The 20,557-nt window shown below is 39.8% G+C and overlaps 1 protein-coding gene across 5 annotated transcripts in view; it reads left to right on the top strand.

The window, feature by feature from the left end:
* The window catches only part of herc2 (HECT and RLD domain containing E3 ubiquitin protein ligase 2), a 238,785-nt gene that overhangs the window by 127,716 nt on the left and 90,512 nt on the right, over positions 1-20,557 (top strand). For all 5 annotated transcript variants that reach the window (XM_060826247.1, XM_060826244.1, XM_060826246.1 and 2 more), the window contains 12 exons: positions 792-984; positions 2,797-2,979; positions 4,987-5,171; positions 5,814-5,961; positions 6,070-6,266; positions 7,528-7,758; positions 7,880-8,015; positions 9,529-9,672; positions 13,745-13,887; positions 17,939-18,206; positions 19,275-19,444; positions 19,542-19,640. In XM_060826247.1, the coding sequence (XP_060682230.1) occupies positions 792-984; positions 2,797-2,979; positions 4,987-5,171; positions 5,814-5,961; positions 6,070-6,266; positions 7,528-7,758; positions 7,880-8,015; positions 9,529-9,672; positions 13,745-13,887; positions 17,939-18,206; positions 19,275-19,444; positions 19,542-19,640 (2,097 nt within the window). The remainder of the gene's footprint in view (positions 1-791; positions 985-2,796; positions 2,980-4,986; positions 5,172-5,813; positions 5,962-6,069; positions 6,267-7,527; positions 7,759-7,879; positions 8,016-9,528; positions 9,673-13,744; positions 13,888-17,938; positions 18,207-19,274; positions 19,445-19,541; positions 19,641-20,557) is intronic.

The raw sequence follows: 20,557 nt of genomic DNA, 5'->3' as shown, positions 1-20,557 counted from the left end.
ACACACTAAGCCATGCTGACTAACCCTAATCAGTCCTTGCCTCTCAAAGTACATGTAAATCCTGTCCCGCAGAATCCCCTCCAACAAGTTACTCACTGTTGATGTCAGACTCTCGGTCTATTGTTCTCAGGCTTCTCTTTACAGTCTCTCTTAAACAAAGGCACAACATTAGCCACTCTCCACTCCTCTGGCACCTCACCTGTGGTTGTAGATGTTACAAGTATCTCTGGTAGGGGCCCTGCAATTTCTTCCCTAACTTCCCACAATATCCTGGCATATGCTTGATCAGGTCCTGGAGCTTTATCTACCATGATGTTTTCAAAGACCTCCAGCACTTACTCTTTTGTAATGTGTACTGTTTTCAATATTCATCTGAGGTTGAAAATAAAAATAGATACTTTGGGGATTTTTTTAATATTCCTTTGTTCCAGACCTGATTGCAATCAATTCTGCGAGTCGAGACTTGGCCTAATATAACACCTGAGATATCAGCCTAGACTATAAAGCATTTCTTTTCCTGTGTGCACAACACTCCTCTGCCCAAGTGTTGGGAGAATGCATCACATCCTTTGACTGTTGCCAACAACAAATTCTATCTATCCCATTCCTTCATGATCTTAAGCACTTCAATTTAATCAGTTTTGTGCATTTTATGTTTAAATATGAAAAGAATGTAATTTGAGCTAATATAAATATATTTGACTGGCTATCGAGCTATTCCTATAGCAGAAGCATTGTTTGTTTTTTTTGCCTTTTTATGTTTGTTGTTTTTAATGAACATAACTTTCCAGGATGGACCACCTCCAGGATTAGGCCGTGTAATTGGCGAATTGGGGGATGATGGCTGGATCAGAGTTCAGTGGGATACTGGTAGCACTAACTCCTATAGAATGGGAAAAGAAGGAAAGTATGATCTGAAATTAGCTGAACCACCACCTGCTACACAGCCAACTACAGAAGACTCTGACACAGAGGATGATTCTGGTTTGTAATAAAATTTTGAGTTATTGACATTGTATTTCAAATAAAGAATTTCAGCATTGGTGTTTTGTTAAAAGGGGGAAAATTTAGTGGGCACTACAAGAGGGTGAGATATTTTTCAGAATAATCTGTGAGGTAACCCGAACGTGTTTATCAAGTGTTTAAGCTGCTATCATTCCATTGTCAAGAATTTTATAGCAGAACATTTAGAAAACAATAGTAGAATCATTCACAGCCAGCATGGATCTACAAATGAGAAATCATGCTTGACAAATGTACTAGATTTCTTCAAGGATGTAACCAGTGGAGTTGGTTTATTTACACTTTTAGAAGGCTCTTGAATAAGTTCCACATGAGAGATTGTGTAAAATTAAAGTGCTTGGGAATGGGGCTTGTGTATTGAGTTGGACAGAAAATTGGTTAGCAGACCGGAAACAAGAAGTAGGAATAAATGCCTCTTTCTGAGTGGTAGGCAATGACTAGTAGGGTACTGCAGATATAGTACTTGGACCTCAGCTATTGACAATATGTGAAAATTTAAATGAGGGAATTAAATGTAAGATCTCAAAATTTGCTGATGAGACAATGCTGGATGGAAGAGTGAGTTGTAAGGAAAATGCAGAGATGCGGCAATGTAATTTGGATGGTCTGAGTGAATGGGCAAATGCAGTATCATGTGGATAAATGAGAGGTTATCCACTTTGGTACAAAAATAGGAAGGCTGATTATTATTTGAATGATTGTAAGTTGAGAGAGAAGAATGTTCAATGAAACCGAATGTCATTGTTGACCATTTGCTGCATATAAGTGTACAGGTGAAGCAGACAGTAAAGAATGCAGTTGGCATTTTGGCTTTCATAATGATGGGATTCAAGTACAGAAACAAGGATGTCTTGCTGTAATTATACAGGGGATTGACAAGTTCACACTGGAAATAGAGTTCAGTTTTGGCCGCCTTATCTGAGGAAGGATGCTCTTGCTAGCGAGTGTGACGAAGGTTTACCAAATTGATTCCTGGGATAGCAGGACTGGTGATTGAGGAGAGGTTTCTTCGATTAGACTGTATTAAAGGAGTTTAGAATCTTTTGGATTTCTTTAAGACTAATGGGACGAGATGTTGGAGACAAGAGGGATGTTCATGGTGGTGGTGAAGTTCAGAACCAGGGGCCATAGTTTAAGGGGTGAATCTTTTAGGACTGTGAGGACAGATTTCTCTGCCTAGAAGGTGCTAAATCTGTGGAATTCACTACCACAGAAAGTGGTTGAGGCCAAAATGTTGGGTTTTCAAGAAGGAAGTAGATATAGCACTTGTGGCTAAATGGATCAAAGATTGGGAGAGGGTAGTCGGCATTCAGGTAGTGGGCTCAATGATCAACCATGATTGTACTGAATGGCAGAACAGGTTTAAGGGGGTGAATGGCCTTTTCCTGCTCCTATCATCTATATTTCGATGCTTGTAATATTTTTTAAGCATATTTTAATAGTTTGATTTATCAAGAGTTTAGTTTCCACATGTCGGAAAATGAAAGAATCTTCTGTGTAAGTGGAGGATTTCACAATTCAGTTGAAAGGCACTTAATCAATTTATAGCACTTCATTACCAGAACATGGTCTTGTAGTAATCTTGTGAATTTGTCTTCCAGTTTTTCTTCACGGTTTTATAATGAAAACAACATACCTTTTAGGACTAATACTGTATGTTCTTCAATAGCCAGCATACTGGGGCTTTCTTCACATTTTGGATGGTTGTTAAAGAAAGGATACTTGCATCTAGAAACTAAACAAAGTTTTCTTGTGACGCTGTTTTGTGCACAGAAGCAGAAACCATTGAGAAGAACACGCATCCAACTGTGATGCTGTTGATGGCAACAGTTAACCTTCTGCAAACATTGTCACTTTCTGCTGGAATACACTCAGACCTAGTCCAGAATGAAGCTACCAAAACTTTATGTGGTCTTTTGCGAATGCTTGTGGAGAGTGGGGCATCAGATAAAACTGGTAATTGAACTCTTAATTTTTTTTAAAAAAAGGTCTTTTGCCAGTATCAGTGTTCTGGACGACATATACTTTGGTATTTATCATTAGTAGAGAGTGAACACTTCCATGTTCTGAATAGCTGATGCGTTAATTTTCTTTTAATGATATGTTGGCATGTAGAACAGCAGGTTTGTTGTGCACTTGAGTCTCCAGCTTCAATTCAGCAGTGCCTATTGCAATGAAACTGAAGCCAAGCAATTTCTCGCTGGAGGTATAGTGCAGACAATGAATAAATGTGTACTAAATTTTGGACCTGTGTAAAAATTCTGAATGAAATCTCATTTCCCTGTCATAAGTATAACACCCCATCAAATTGCAATCCTTATGAAGCAACTGAGATGTGTAGTCCCAGTATTTATAGTTTGTGCCTCCGATCTATCCCTTTAGATCGTTATTAAAAACAATTATTTTACTCCCAATGTCAAGCGCATTACTCATTACAAGAAGGATGAGAGATTTTGTCCTGATGCTTTGAGGTTGGTAAAAATTTTAATTGTACTGAGCAACATGAAAGTTTCAGTTATCAAAACATTGGCTTTGTTACTACCGAGGCTGAAGGAGTGCACCAGTGCTCTTGCCACACACCTTCATGGCTCACAAAATAAAATAGAAATATTTTATCCAGTTATCAAGATAATAAATTAAGTACCTGATTGACATCAGGTTTTAAACAAGAAGATCCGTCAACCTGGTTTCTAAACGCAATTATTGGTGTATTATTAAAACACAACCTATTCAATCAATAAACCTAATTGGTTAACACAGCAGTATGTAGAAGTATAAAAGCTTATCCTAAATATTACCAAAGTGCGCACAAACATATTCTCACTTCAAGAGGGAAAGTAATATATTTCTCTGCAGAGATGACTTTTTTTTAAATAAAGCTATTTGGTCAATGATGAAGACAAGTTGAAAATGTGCTGGGCTCTGATGTTCTGGCATGTGGTCAAGTCGTGCATGTTTGTCTTTGTATTCCTTGAATAAGTCAAGACTTCAATCTTGATGTGTATTCAGTCACTCTTTCTTTCAAAATACTGAATATTTTCACCCTGAATTCAACAAAAGGGTTTCCTTTTCCCAAATAAAGAAGATCAGCTGGATGGCTTTGTTCTTCAAAACGTGCCTTTCAGTTCAGCTTGCTCTGAGCAAGTTTTGCTCCAACTGAAGTAAACTGGAACCTCTCCAAGCCAATCAGTCTTCAAAAACCACCTGAGCTAGAATCTGCAGCAAAGCAAGACGATTACCTTCAGTCATATGATTTACACAAAACCTTGCATAAAATAAAATCCCCAATGTCCGTAGTGAACTTTCAATTATTATTTAGTTTCAAGAAACTACTCCAAGTACTTCCACACAGCTCGATTTTTCATAATTCTTCAAAACATAAGCTCTCCGAGCAATATTCCCTATGACGAATTTTTTTTAGATTAGATTACTTAGTGTGGAAATAGGCCCTTCGGCTCAACAAGTCCACACCGACCCGCCGAAGCGCTACCCACCCATACCCCTACATTTACCCCTTACCTAACACTATGGGCAATTTAGCATGGCCAATTCACCTGACCCGCACATCTTTGGACTGTGGGAGGAAACTGGAGCACCCGGAGGAAACCCACGCAGACACGGGGAGAACGTGCAAACTCCACACAGTCTGTTGCCTGAGTCAGGAATTGAACCCGGGTCTCAGGCGCTGTGAGGCAGCAGTGCTAACCACTGTGCCACCGTGCCGACGAATCTTTGTAACAAGTTGTTTGACATGGGAAACTATTTGAACACTGACTTTAAACTGAATACATATTGTCACTGATCGTAATGAAACGTTGGTATGGCTGGTTTTATTTCTGTGACTGACTTCTGTTCAACTGACTAGAACATTTTACTCTTGTTGCCCTTGCGTTTGAGCTACAGTAAAAATAAAGAAACAACTTCAGTTATTTGGTGAGATTAACATTTTTATATTGTTTCTAGTTTCTTCAGTAAACAAAGTTGTATCTAGAGAGCAACACCGGAGCTGGTGTTCCCTGGGTTTCATTCGAAGTATAGCGCTTACCCCTCGCATGTGTGGTACTCTGAGTTCATCTCAGTGGATCAGCTTGCTAACCAAAATTGTTGAAGGACAACAGTCATTTACTGCTGTGTCTCTGCAGCGACAGGTGAGAACTATTGTGCAACTCTTTTCTGCCAAGAAACCAAGGGCAAGATGTATTTGAGACACTGTTAAAAATAATCTGCTATTGTATTTGTCTGAACTCTTTTATTTTTTCCCCTTTTGAAATGTCATCATTTCGGTATTGATGCTAATCGAAGGAAAATATTAATGTTGACAAAGGGGACATTTTCATTTTTCACCTCTGGTATGATGGGGCTGAATTAAGTCAGAAAATAGCTAAGTGTCAATTCTGGCAAATTTCGTGGACGATTTTTCTCTGCAAGCCCCAAGTATGAAAAAACTCACCATCTTCCTATCTCAACCCATTACCAATGTACTGTGTCCTTATGGCATCCTGTGTCTTGTATTCTTCCACTTGCTACAAGTGGAAGTACTGACTCCTGCTGAGACCTTCTGGGATTCCTGAGATAATACCCAATCTGCAAAGCTCAGCTATGTCTCAGAAGTGCTGGCAGTCGCACAGAGCTTTGAAGAAGATTAAGGCATATAAGGGAGGGATAGCAAATTGGGTTCAAACAATGGAAGATAAAAAGTAGTGTGTAATAACTTTCACATGAGAGGTTGATCAGGTTTGGATTGGTGTAGTATATCTGTTAACATGGATATTTGCTTTTTAATTTGTTAGATTTTAGCGCTGCGTTTGTTACAAGCGGTCCTTCCTTCCTGGGACAGAGATGAGCGGTCAAAAGACATGAAGTTCCTTGTTGAAAAGTTGTTTGTCTTTTTGGGTAGCCTTCTGAGCACCTGCTCAAGTGACCTTCCACTCTTAAGAGGTGAGCTTCCTTTATGATTGGTACATATATTTCTTACCGTATTATTTGACAAGTTCATAACATGGTAAAAAATAAATATACGATTAAAGCATTTTCTTGTGTTTCCAGATGGAATGTTGAGAAGAAGAAAAGCTCGACCTCCAGCTTCTCTGACTGCCACCCACAGTAGCACATTAGCAGAGGAAATTGTTGCACTGTTGCGAACTCTTCACACTCTGAATCAGTGGAATGGACTTATCAATGACTACATCAATTCCCAGCTGAATTGCATCAGTGAAATCATGAGTGATAAAGTGGCAGAGGCAGTAAGTGTAATGTTGCACTCTTCGTTGTCAGTCCCTCAGGTTGAGGATGACTTGCTTCCATGGGGGGGAATGGGGAGTTGGCTTCTGCAGTGGCTGAATAGTCCAATTGAGGTGCTGCAGTCTCTGCCACAACTGGGCTTGTGATGTTTGATGCAGTGGGTGGATAGGACACTCTGGATTCTGAGGACATTTACTGCTGCTTACACTTGGCCTCTGCTCAGTGACATTTCAAGTGGTTGACATTTTCTCTGGTTTGTCTTTTTAGGGAAAGTAATTCCCACCTGTTAATGGGGATGTTGCATTTGTTTAGTGAGGCTTTCAAGGGATCCTCGCAGTATTTCCTCTGCCATCCTATTGATAGCTTTGAGTAGACTACTTAGGGAATCAGGCATGCAGTGTCAGGCATGCAAGCAGTGTGGTCTACCCATCGCAACTGGCAGTGCTTCACTTGCTTTTTAAAATGCACAGGATTATCCTTGACAACCACCTGATGAAGGAGCGGCGCTCCAAAAGTCGTGCTTCCAGTTAAACCTGTTGGACTATAACCTGGTGTTGTGATTTTTAAATTTGGAATGATATAGTTACCTCTTTTCGGAAGATTTATTTGATCTAAAATAGACAAATTTAATGTTAGCTTTTGAAGTTTTTGAAATTTGTATTCTCTGGGGGGAAAAGGAAAAGTAGCTTCCTATGAGAGCTTTTGCTTGAGCACTGGGGAATCTTTATTATTTAGTTTCTATTGTCTTGATACTATGGGGTAATTGTCATATTCGAAGCAGGCAATCAAGATGTCCAAAGTTCTGACATGGGTTTCTCATCTTATTGTAATCCCATAAATTTCTGTATGGTGCCAATCTTGTGCTAATTCATTTGTGTAATCTTACAATGCTGTTCATGATTTCTCCTCAAAATACTTAGTGAAATTTCTTCGATATGAAGATCTTTGAGAAATCTTTCTGTAGAAGACCATGTTGATGGCATTTAGTTGTTTTGTAAGAAATGTGAAGTCTCTGCTTTTTTTTTTGCAGGCTTCATTAACCACATCTTTGTTTTGAGGACATTGCAACCCAGGTTTTTGCTTGCACTGGATTGCATGGCTGGGACTAACATGGATTACAAAGGGATTTACTTCATGACTGACGCAATGCCAGGCAATTGGTTATACTTGAGAAAAGGATTATGATTGCAGCATGAGATTGTTTGGATGAATTTTTATGTTTAACAGCAAAATGTTCCATCATCTCCCTTTGCATCCTTGCAGACAGTCTTGGAAGATTGTTTCCCAGATTCAGACAATCCAGAGATTAGTGGATTGATGGCAGTACTGGCTGTGATTGGTGGAGTCGATGGGCGCCTGAGATTGGGTGGTCAGGTGACACATGAAGAATTTGGAGAGGGGACTGTGGCTCGTATTACCCCCAAGGGAAAAATTACAGTGCAGTTCCATGATATGCGAATGTACAGAGTTTGTTCTTTAAGTCAGTTACAACCGGTAGGTGATATATGGTTGCTAAGCAGTTGTCCCGGCCCAATCCGATCAGTAGACCAACAATTTTTGCCTGATTTTTCAGTCGATGATCTCAATCCTTATAATGTTTTTGTGTTAATTTCAGCTTCCAGTGATTGCCTTCAGTATTAACAATTTGCCATTTGCTGACCCAATGCTGTCAGTCTGGGCTCAGTTGGTGAACCTAGCAGGGAGCAAACTTGAAAAGCACAAAATGAAGAAATCCAGCCAAAGCCTCTCAGGTAAATAAAACATGAGCTTCCGTTTTTGTTTTGAAATATCAGAGTAGAGACTAGAGGTTACACTCTTTTTATTTTGAAAAAAAATGTTTCCTGTTGAGATTTTCAGTGGGGACATTTTTTTGGATTTTAGGGCCCCTTTTATTAGTCTCACTGACTTGTACATTCATGTAGTAACAATGCCATCTACCTTTGTATTGACATCTGGTAGTTGCACTCAGGAGCAGAATTGGAAGAATTCTTTAATATCATCATTAACTATTGTCCCTCCTTTAAATTTAAAGGCACAGCATTCAAGGAAAAATTCATTTCCTAGGCAACATAGCATTTAAGTTGGCACAAGACAACAGGCATCAGTTAATAAGCATTTCTTTCAAAGTAGCTGACAGGCATCCAAACACAAAAGGCCATCCCGTGGCCCTATCTTGTACAGGATGGTATTGTCACTGCTGTATTTCCATTGCAAGCACACAGTTGGAACCAGGCAGGTGTTACTTCTTTAGCTGGACCTCAGATCAGAATTTGACAATTGACACATTGTGTTTGTTTCAGTAGTATCCACTATGTATTTCCCCACATGTTAGCTTTTGGATCTATGCAGCCTTATGTTAGAGATTCCACCCTGTTTTACAGGAAATTCTTACTTAAATGCCTTTGCCAAAAGGTGAAACACACAAGTTTTTTTTTAAAAAGCAAATTAAGAACTAAACAGTTAAATTTGAGATGCTGGCCTGGGCAATGTGTTATAACTGAGTGATATAGGAGCTAGTGGAGCCCATTGTAGTTCATAGTGACCTATTGAGTGTTGACCTCATGCAAGCATCCCAACTCTCATGGAAATCCACCCCCGCCCCCAACCCCAATTTAATAAAATTTCCTGGGTTAATTTGCCAACACCTCCAAAGTGTTTTGAGCCCTGGTGGAGATTTTTTTTTTCTACTACTTCAGATCATTCTTACTCAAATTCCAACTGGAAGCTGGACTATGAGCTTGGTTAATAAAACTACACATAAGATGCTTGACAATAAACAAGTGGAGTAAATGCATTAATGTTGCTCAGTAGTTTAATTTTGGTTGTCCTTTAACCAGTTGTGATTTCTGAATCAGCAATTAAAGTGTACAGTTCATTAAAATGAGATTTTGCATTAGTTTTAGTTATAATTACTCCTAAAACTCTACTGAATTAACCAAACAACACCATCTTCATGCACTTTTGACTTGAATGTTCTCTTCTCATAATGTTGAAGATTGAATAATTTTAGAATTGCTCTCTGTACTACACAAGACCTGAATGGGTGACATTTTAAATGCTTGTGCATCATGTAGATATAACTACTTATCTCATATTAGAAATTTTTGTAGTTTCCATAATGTTTTGGATGTGCTGTTTTTCAATAAAATTTGCATTCTTTCATTTTTCAAATTGTAATTCTGTTATTCCAAGATTGGCTGTTTTTGTGGTGAAACTGTATTCTGTGTTTAATATAAATATGTTTTCCTCCCTTCCTCCATTTAGATCAAGTGGATTTATATTTGTTAAGATGTCAACAGCTGAGATTGTACATACTGAAGGCAGCACGAGCCTTACTCATGCACCAGGATAAATTGAGACAGATTCTTTCACAACCAGCTGTATTTGAAACTGGGCCACTTTCCACAGGTATAATTCAGCAAAACACCTTTTATACTTTTTGTCTAACTGTTCAGATGAATGTGAAAACTCCAATGAAATCCAGTCTTTCACATAGTGGAATTGGCTCACTATAATTGCACACAACCACGTGGGTGAGTTCTAGCCCAGCTGCAGAGGCTTGATCACACAACTGACTTTCAATGATGCCTTGAGAAAGATGTCTTTTGGATGAGATGGTGCAATGATAAATGTGAAAGGTTCTTTCGCATTAAAAAAAAGCTTGGAAAGTTCTTCCGGAGCTTGTTAAATATTAATCTTTCAATTGTTATGATCTAAAATAGTGACCAAGCTTCAGGACTTTAATAGTTTGTGAAGGACATTTGGATGCTCCACGAATGTGAAAAGTGCCATATAAATGCAGACTCATTTCTTTCCCTTTTCTCCTATTGCTAATTGGTGGATAGCTTTACTCTAATTGCATAAGATTTGTGATTTCACCCCAATTCAATACAATGAAACCAATTAGAGGAAAGAAAATACCAGCTAGTCCTTTGAGTTTGTGTCATATTCATGACGCCTGATGAGTTATGACCTATTTCATGGGAGAAACAGCAAAGAAAGATGCTGGTGACCGGCCATCTTGAACCACTGCAATCCATGTGCTGTAGGTGATTCCACAATATTGTAGGGAGGGAATTCTGGGATGTTGACATAACGATGCGGTGATATATTTCCAAGTCGGGATAGTGAGTGGCTTGGAGGGGAACTTACAGGAGGTGGTCCAAAGTATTTGCTGCCCTTGTCCTGCTAGATGGCAGTGATAATGGGTTTGGCTCATGCAAAGGATCTTTGAATTTGTAGATTGCATATTGTAGGTAGCACACACTACCGTTACAAAGTACCAACGATGGACTGAATGACTATTTATATATAATCACTTGCAGTAAGCCAATTTCAATTGCTTTCTAAATGTACATTCAAAACAAGGGGTTGTGTTTGAGTTTTATTGTTACAAAAAATCTTTTAATCTAATTCTTGAAATTTTGGTTCTTTGTATAGGCAGTCCCTGTGTTGCAAATGGTTTCCATTCTTGAGTATGTTCATAAGTTAATTTGTACACAGCTTAGAATACAGTAAAGTGCCGTGTAAAATACGTGATTGTAAGTATGAGCAAACGTTTACATGTTAGACCATTAAAACTAATAGTACTAAGGCATCTCATTCATAAGTATGAGTGTTTATAAGTTGGACTGTAAGTCAGCGAACCCCAACACTATAATCAGCATCATATAGGTGAGAATATGTCTTTGTTCAAAATGGGAGTTCTTAAAAATTTGTAAATGCCAAGACATTCTTGAAATTTGTGACATATTGCATAGGATCTAGTTGTTATTACAGCACTGGCACATTTTTACAGACAAGAGTTTTTACAACATGGAAAGACAACCTTTGACCCATTCTGTTTATGCCAATCATCAAATTTATTCTAATCTCATTTTCCAGCACTTGGCCTGTGGTCTTGGTATGGTATGGTATGGTATGGCATTTCCAATGCTCATCTAAAACCTAAATGTCTTGAGTGTTGCTACCTTGACCACCCTTTGCAGGCAGTGAATTCCAGATAGCTGCTTTCTTGAAAACCCATAATCCTCTGAGTCAAAAAAGGTTCCTTTAAATCTCTTTTATACTTCCTTATAGCCCCTGGTATTGACTCCTTGACAATGAGAAAAAGTTTCTCTCAATCTGTGCTTTCTCTATCTCTCTACCTTGTCAGTGCTCATCAGAACTTTGTATGCCTCAACCAGATCCTTCCTCACTATCTCTACTCTAAAGAAAACAATTCTAGCCAATCTTGTCTATCTTTATAGCTGAATCGCTCAGGCAACATCCTGGTGAATCTCTTCTACATCCTTTCTAGTGCAATGACATCCTTCCTAAAGTATGATGACTAGACAGTACTCCAGCTGTAGCCTAACTAACAATGTACATAGATCCATCGTAACTTCCTTAGCCTTTTATTCACTGCCCTGACTAATAAAGGTAAATATCCCATATGCCGTCTTAACCAGATTATACACCTGTCCTGCTGCCTTCAAAGATCTATGTGTATGCTGACCAAAGTACCTTTGATCCTCTCTACTTCCTAGGTTTCCACCATTCAATTTGTACTCTCTTGCCTTGTTAGTCCTCCCAAACTATGTCACCTTTCACTTTTCAGGATTAAATTCCCTTTGCTACTGTTCAGCCGGTCTATATCGTCCTGTTGCCTGGAGCTTCCCCCCTTGCTCTTTACCATACCACCATTTTTGTGTTATCTATGAACTTACCGATCATACTTCCTGTAGTTTTGTTTAGATCATTTGATATACACTTAAAACAACAAGGAACTGAACACCAAACTTTGAGGTATACCACTGGGCGCAGGCTTCCTGTCACAAAAGCATCCTTTACACATTACTCTCTGCTTCCTGCCACTAACCCAATTTTGGATCTGATTTGCCAAATTTTCTGGGCAACAGGAGTCTTATCATCTTAACCAGTCTGCCATGTAATACTTTGTCAAAAGCCCATACCAGTGTTTTTTCATGTCCCCTCTTTGCTATCACTATCTTTTTTCTATACTCCTTGAGACCATCTGTTGTTTTAGGACTTTCTATGTGCTGAATAAAAATCTTGCCTGGACACATTTTAAGAATTCCACTCCCTCTAGCTTGTTTGTCTGTCCCTGGTTAATATTTGGGAAACTGAAATCCCTTACTCTGTGACTATTATTTTTATAAGTCTCTGATGGTGTCCGATATATCTATCTTGTTATCTCTCTGATTCTTTGTGGGGGGTCTGGAGCATGGCTCCAGTAATGTGCTTGCCCCCTCTTTTTTTTAAAATTTCTCCACATATGTCCTCATTTGAGACATTTTTCAAGATTTAATCCCTCCTTATTGCAGTAATTGACTCCAGTCAAAATTGTGATACCATCTCCTTTTCCACCTTCCATGAATATTGAGGTCTCAGTCCTTTTCTTCCCTTAACCATTCTCCATGATGGCAATGATATCACATCCCCATGTGTTAATTAACACCCTTGACTCATCTGAATATTGCAAGGTTTCTTGCGTTAAAATAATTGCCATCTAGGCTTGCCATGTGACTTTATGACTTGACTATGTTTGCACTGTCTTCTAGACTGACCTGGTGGTTCTTATGTAGTTATGTGTCTCCATGTCTCATTCCATTTCCCCCAGCCAAACTAATTTAAATGCCCATCAACAGCACTAGCATACCTCACTTCAAGGATGTTAATCCTATTCTGATCCAGGTGTAACTTGACTGACTTGTAGAAGGTCCCATCTTCCCTCGAAATGAATCTACTCATTCAGGAATCTTAAGTCTTCTCTCCTCCAACTCTTTAGTCACAGATCCATCTTTTCTATCGGTGTATTCCTATACTCGTTAGCAGGTGGCACAGGGAGTAATCCAGCGATTACAATCTTTTTAATTTGCTACCTCGATTCTTAAATTCTTGTTTTTGTTTTCCTCAATCTCAACCCCCTTCCTCCTAATGTCATTAGCCCCACTGTGAACCGCAATCTGACTTACATCTTCCCCTTCAGAATGGCATGTGGCTGTTCAGGGATCTCTTTGACCTTGGCCTGGGTGAAGTGTGCAGCCACAGACTGTACTCGCGTCTGTACTCCCCCTAATGAACCTCCTTCTGCTATTGCTCTCCCCCTCTGTCGGCTCCTGTGTTGTGCAGCTGGCCTCTGGCTGCGCTCCCCAGTGAAACCATCACTCATAATTTTCCAACACAATAATAGATAATACCAGTGCTTTTTTTTCTAAGTGATGCCAGGATCCTGGAGTCTGTAAACTAGGTTCTAACATTCACAATATTAAATCCTGCTCCCTTATCTTACAGGACCGTGTTGTTGAGATAAGCGATTATGTATTTGAATGGTTAAGTAACAGAAGCACAATTAAAGCAGCTGGCTTCCTCGAATCCAACCTAACAATCAACAGTGGCCTATATGATGTGTGTTTTCTGAGACTTTACGTTCTTATTAGTATTTATTTGTAATTTACTGTTTATTTCTTCTTTTCAGAGGATGCTACAGTTTCCTCTCCAGATGCTGCTGACTTTTCACCTGAGGGACCGCAGCCCCCCTTGATCTTACTTCAGCAACTGTTGAGTGCAGCTACCCAGCCATCACCAGTGAAAGCTGTATTTGACAGACATGAGCTTGAGGTTTGATTTGTGAAACTTTTACAAACAAACAAAAATCTGAATTTGTTTTCATGTCTTGAGTGCTAGGGAGCTTATTTAAAATTCAAGCTGGTATCATTGTGTAACTGAGCTGAGGGCACTGCTGAACTACATGCTTGATGTGAAATGGGTTTCTCCTGCTTTAAAGCATGTGAAGCCAACCCAAACTCAACCCCAGGCTTGGAACCTCAACTGTATTGTGCTGCTCGAATACTACAAATGCTGTAAATGTAGATTCCATCTTAAAAATTCAAGAGCTGAGTAAAGAAAGTTCAAGTCAGCAGAAGGACAATGTGTTTGCTGGGAGGGGATACACATTGCATATCAATTGGTAACATGTCATGCTGTCTCAGTTGAAATGTTGCAACACTGTGCCTGTTTGTGGTTGGCTGCTCCTCATCCCGATTATTCGTGATAAATGAGAGTGTTCAATGAAAGAATCTTGGAAAAGTACATTGAGCTTGGTTAATGCCTGTATATAATTAGTTTCTGATACCTATTGTTCCACATTTTGGAACCACTGTCAACACTTTGCTGGCAGAATGCAAAGTTATTATCAAGCCTTCAATCTTGGGGAAAAAAATTATTTGTATTTTCTGAGCAATACCAAAGCAGGTAGGTAGCACAAGCCAAGATTACAGTAAGTGAAAAGATTTTACCTTGTTCTGGAAAGTCAAGCTTGATCCATGAAGAGTATTGTCCTGTTTGGATCTAGTAGTTTTTCCTGTTCCCCATGGTTTCTTAATACTAAGTTTCCTCTGCTGGCATTAGTTAGTTAATGGTTGCCAAGCTGCAGAGAACATTTTACACCGAGAACTTCTAGTATTTTGAAAAGAATAAAAGACTGGCATGCGTATATCACTTCTCACGACTACTGGACATCTCAAAATTCTCTCAGCCAATGAAGTACCTTTTTGACTGATAGCCAGTGTTGTAACGTAGAAATTTGGCTACCAGTATGTGACTCCTATAAACTGCAAGGTGGTGATCATCAATTAATCAGATTTTGTGATGTTCATTGAAGAGTATTGGCTAGGACTTTAGTTCTTCTTTGAAATAGTACCATGAGATCTTTTACATTTACCCAAGCAGAGGCAGAGAGGGATCTTGATTTAATGTCTTTTCTGAAAGTTGACTGTTCAGGAATGTCAGCCTTGATTCTTCCCAGCCCTAGAGTCGGACTTGAATCAACAATCAGAGGGATTGTGCTGCCAACTGAGCTCTGAAGAATGTGACTTGCATTCACATTAGGTGTAAGTAGGACCAATAAATGCAAACAAGATGGGAGAAATGTAGTTAACTGTAACACATTATTTTAGGGTATGGATGCAAGGACCACATTCTCGCCACTTAATCCTCCAGGCCTACATCAGTCACCAGCATCTCTGGGCAGGGCGTATTCCTAGGGCATGATGGGGTGGTGCCCAGGTAACGAGGCAAGTTTGGGAAGATAGTGTGGCAAAGCTTGCTCAGGCTTGTAGACAGAGAGCCTCTATGAGCATTTCAAATTGACATTGAATCAATTTTTGGTAAGACTCAGCATAATGTTTCAGAATTGTATCCTTTCATCAGAACTTAGAGTTAGGAATGTGAAGTTTTAAACAAGTGAAGATGGCAAGGTGTGGATGCTGGGAAGAAGAGCAAAAGGGATGATGATTGTTAAAGTAGACGACAGGAGTGATTAAATGATAAAAGATTCCGTGACTTGGGACTGAAAGAAGTGGTGAATAGGACACATGGAGTAAGAAATTAATGATGAGTCTAGATGAGATGTGAACAACAGGATAGCAACTGTTCAAATGCAAAGAAAAGGATATGAGAGAAATGAATGGGTGAAAAAGAACATAGTCATAGAGTCATAAAGATGTACAGCACGGAAACAGACCCTTCATCCAACGCGTCCATGCCAACCAGATATCCCAACTCAATCTAGTCCCACCTGTCAGCACCCGGCCCATATCCCTCCAAACCCTTTCTATTCATATACCCATCTAAATGCCTCTTAAATGTTGCAATTTTACCACCACTTCCTCTGGCAACTCATTCCATGCAAGTACCACCCTCTGCGTGAAAACATTGCCCTTAGGTCTCTTTTAAATGTTTCCCCTCTCACCCTAAATCTATGTCCTCTAGTTCTGGACTCCCCGACCCCAGGGAACAGACTTTGTCTATTTATCCTATCCATGCCGTCATAATTTTGTAAACTTCTACGAGGTCACCCCTCAGCCTCTGACGCTCCAGGGAAAACAGCCCCAGCCTGTTCAGTCTCTCCCTGTAGCTCAGATCCTCCAACCCTGCCAACATCCTTGTAAAGCTTTTCTGAACACTTTTTCAGGCTTTGCAACATCTTTCTGATAGGAAGGAGACCAGAAATACATGCAATATTCCAACAGTGGCTAACCAATGTCCTGTACAGCCGCAACATGACCTCCCAACTCCTGTACTCAATACTCTGACCAATAAAAGAAAGCATACCAAACGCCGCCTTCACTATCCTATCTACCTGCGACTCTACTTTCAAGGAGCTATGAACCTGCACTCCAAGGTCTCTTTGTTCAACAACACTCCCTAGGGCCTTACCATTAAGTATATAAGTCCTGCTAAGATTTGCTTTCCCAAAATGCAGCACCTCGCATTTATCTGAATTAAACTCCAACTGCCACTTCTTAGCCCATTGGCCCATCTGATCCAGATCCTTCTTTAATCTGAGGTAATCCTCTTCGCTGTCCACTACACCTCCAATTTTGGTGTCATCTGCAAACTTAAGAACTGTACACCTCTAATGCTCACATCCAAATCATTTATGTAAATGACAAAAAGTAGAGAGCCCAGCACCGATCCTTGTGGCACTCCACTGGTCACAGGCCTCCAGTCTGAAAAACAACCTTCCACACCACCCTCTGTCTTTTACCTTTGAGCCAGTTCTGTATCCAAATGGCTAGTTCTCCCTGTATTCCATGAGATCTAACCTTGCTAATCAGTCCCCCATGGAGAACCTTGTCGAATACCTTACTGAAGTCCATATAGATCAGATCTACTGCTCTGCCCTCATCAATTCTCTTTGTTACTTCTTCAAAAAACTCAATCAAGTTTGTGAGACATGATTTCCCACACACACAGCCATGTTGACTATCCCTAATCAGTCTTTGCCTTTCCAAATACATGTGCATCCTGTCCCTCAGGATTCCCTCCAACAACTTGCCCACCACCGTGGTCAGGCTCACTGGGCTATAGTTCCCTGGCTTGTCTTTACCGCCCTTCTTAAACAGTGGCACCACGTTTGCCAACCTCCAGTCTTCCGGCACCTGCCAACAAGCAACACAAAAGAAAATCATGCAGAGGTTTTGATTTAAAACAGTTGAACTTAGTGTTGAAAGCAACTAATGCTGGAGGTCACAGCGGGTCAGACAGCATCCATGGAAAGAGAGCAGAACTCCAGTTCTGATGAACCGTCACTTGACTGAAAATATTAACTCTGATTTCTCTCCACAGATGCTGCCAGACCTGCTGAGCTTTTCCACGAAATGTTCTGTTTAACCACAGTGGAGGCCCGAGAGAATCATTCTTTTGTTTTGAGTATTGCAGAAAAGAAACACCTTTTGTCAAATGCTTTGTTTTGCTGTCATCACGGCAGTTTTGAAGAATGACCAAGGAAAGGGAGCTAAACATTTCTACTCTATGCGAAGACAATGCTGATTGACTGGCAAGGAGATGCTGGTCGACATTTCCCTGTCCTTTATTACCCTGGGGAATAAACCAGTTACATGATAAGTGATAGCTGCCAGGCTTTGTTTAAATGCAACACCAGCATTTGTTTCCTATCCTGATTCTCCTCCTTTGAGAAGGTGGTAGTGAACTGCTTTTTTAAACAATTGCAGTCTGTCTGATAGAAGTGTGTTCATGATGCTAATCGGAAGGGAGTTACAGAATTTTGATCCAGTGACAGTGAAGGATTGAGGATATAGTTTCATGTATCATTTACTTAATGTAGCCTTTGTTAAGCATTTCAGTCTTTGTGCTTTTATCTTGTCAGGCGGCAGCCCTTGCTGTTTGTCAGTTCTTGGCAGTGGAGTCTTCCCACCCATCTACACCAGTGTTTGATGACAGCAGCTCAAGTGAGGCGACGACGCCTGTTACAGTGCAGCCTGCACGTCCAGTAAAACACAAGAAGCGCAAGCCTTCTCCCCCTCCACCTTTACCCATTGTAGCTCAACTAATGGAAATGGGCTTTGGGCGGAAAAATATTGAATTTGCACTAAAGTCGCTTACAGGAGGCTCTGGAAATGCTACAGGGTTGCCAGGTAAAAGAAGAATAATATGAATAAGCCCATTCTAACAAGAGAAATTACTTTCACATCTTTTTACATTCTGTTGAATTTTGTTTAAATGTAAGAGCTAAATAAGGAAATGGCTGTTCGATCATTGTAAGAGGACTGAACATAATTTAGGATATAGATGTTGATGAGGTAACTAATTCGTTTATAGACCATGTACAACTTTAAAATACATCACTGGCTTTTTCAGAAGCTTCCATTGGTAGTGTAACTCATGATAAATGACACTTGGCCACTCGCATACAAACTTTTAAAATAAATAGTGTTAAGTTAACGGAAAAATAACGTGGTCTTTGCCCTTTTCACCCTCCATTTAGAAATGGATGGGCTAGAAATTCTCAATGCCTTGTTTCCTTGAGTTTTTAAATAATTCATAGAATAAAAGCTATTGGGTAAGGAATAAAACATTAAATCCACTTCCAGCAGTCAGGTGAAATAAAATGTTGATGCATATGCAGCACTCCACAACACCTGATTATTTGTTCTCCTTCAAACAGTGATGTTTTTGCTAAAAGCATATGCGACTTCATTTAGGTTCATTCTACATGGTAAGAAATCATGCAAATGTTTTTATTTGAAAAAGAGAAGTTAAAAATGCTACATTTGAGACGGGTATGCTGAGGTGCATTTGAAAATCCTGGGGAATTTGTTAAAATCAGTTGTTTGTTTTTTCTGAATTGGATTTTGCATAAAATACTTTTAAGAAGGACGTGCGTAACACTGGCATCACTTGGAAACTTGCCATCATGTCATCACAATTGTGTTCTGTTTTTAGTGTTGTATCCTTTGAATACTGTGGTGACCTTTTGCACATCTCAAACAGATTTTGCAGATTTCCTTATTTTTGTTTAAAGTTGATTTGGTTTGCATGGAAGAAACAGCAACCTCGGTGTGTGGGTAGAATTAGACAAATCTGAAAGGTTGATTCCTAATTCTTACGTTCCACGTCAAATGGAAATGAATACACAATGCATGTCTAATCCAGTGGCATTTGTAAGTTTACTCTCTATTTTTGTTTAAAATTTCACTTCAAAGGTGTGGAAGCATTAGTTGGTTGGCTGCTGGATCACCCTGATGTCCAGATCGCAGAACTTTCTGATGCAGACAGCACTTTATCAGAGTACTCAGATGAAGAGATTCTGGAAGAAGTTGAAGAGACTGAAGCAGCTTATGCTGTGATTGGCCCTCAAGCAACTCTACCTAATGTACTTTTTAACAGCATGTACTTCGCAGATTTTAATAACATTGTAATCATTACGTTCTGACTCAATTTATAATAACACACTGTTGTTGATTTTGTAGCCTTGGGCTGCTGTGGTGACTGAAAGCCAAACCTATAAGAAACGTGCAGATTTCCTGAGTAATGATGATTATGCTGTATACGTAAGGGAGAATATTCAGGTATGGATCATTTGAGGTGATGTGTAACTTTTAACTCTCTCAATTAGAGCAAATTTAGATCAGGAACATTTCTGTGATAACTTGCATTGAGTTCAGTCATGTCTCACAAACTTGATTGAATTTTATTTGGAAGTAACAAAGAGAATTGATGAAGGCAGTGCGGTAGATGTGGTCTTTGTGGACTTCAGTAAGGCATTCAACAAGGTTCTCCATAGGAGACTGATTAGCAAGGTTAGATCTCACGGAATACAGGGAGAACTAGCCATTTGGATACAGAACTGGCTCAAAGGTAGAAGACAGAGGGTGGTGTGGAAGGTTGTTTTTCAGACTGGAGGCCTGTGACCAGTGGAGTGCCACAAGGATCAGTGCGGGGTCCTCTACTTTGTCATTTACATAAATGAATTGGATATGAGCATAAGAGGTGTACAGTTAGTAAGTTTGCAGATGACACCAAAATTGGAGGTGTAGTGGACAGCGAGGAGGGTTACCTCCGATTACAACAGGATCTGGACAAGATGGGCCAATGGGCTGAGAAATGGCAGATGGAGTTTAATTCAGATAAATGCGAGGTGCTGCATTTTGGGAAAGCACATCTTAGCAGGACTTATACACTTAATGGTAAGGTCCTAGGGAGTGTTGCTGAACAAAGAGACCTTGGAGTGCAGGATCATAGCTCCTTGAAAATGGAGTCGCAGGTAGATAGGATAGTGATGAAGGCGTTTGGTATGCTTTCCTTTATTGGTCAGAGTACTGAGTACAGGAGTTGGGATGACATGTTGTGGCTGTACAGGACATTGGTCAGGCTACTGTTGGAATATTGCTTGCAATTCTGGAATCCTTCCTATTGGAAAGATGTTGTGAAATTTGAAAGGGTTCAGAAAAGGTTTACAAGGATGAGGGCAGTGCGGTAGATGTGG

The sequence above is a fragment of the Hemiscyllium ocellatum genome, chromosome 6, assembly GCF_020745735.1.
Source record: "Hemiscyllium ocellatum isolate sHemOce1 chromosome 6, sHemOce1.pat.X.cur, whole genome shotgun sequence".
NCBI classification, from domain to species: domain Eukaryota; kingdom Metazoa; phylum Chordata; class Chondrichthyes; order Orectolobiformes; family Hemiscylliidae; genus Hemiscyllium; species Hemiscyllium ocellatum.
This window is presented reverse-complemented; position numbering and strand designations above follow the sequence as displayed.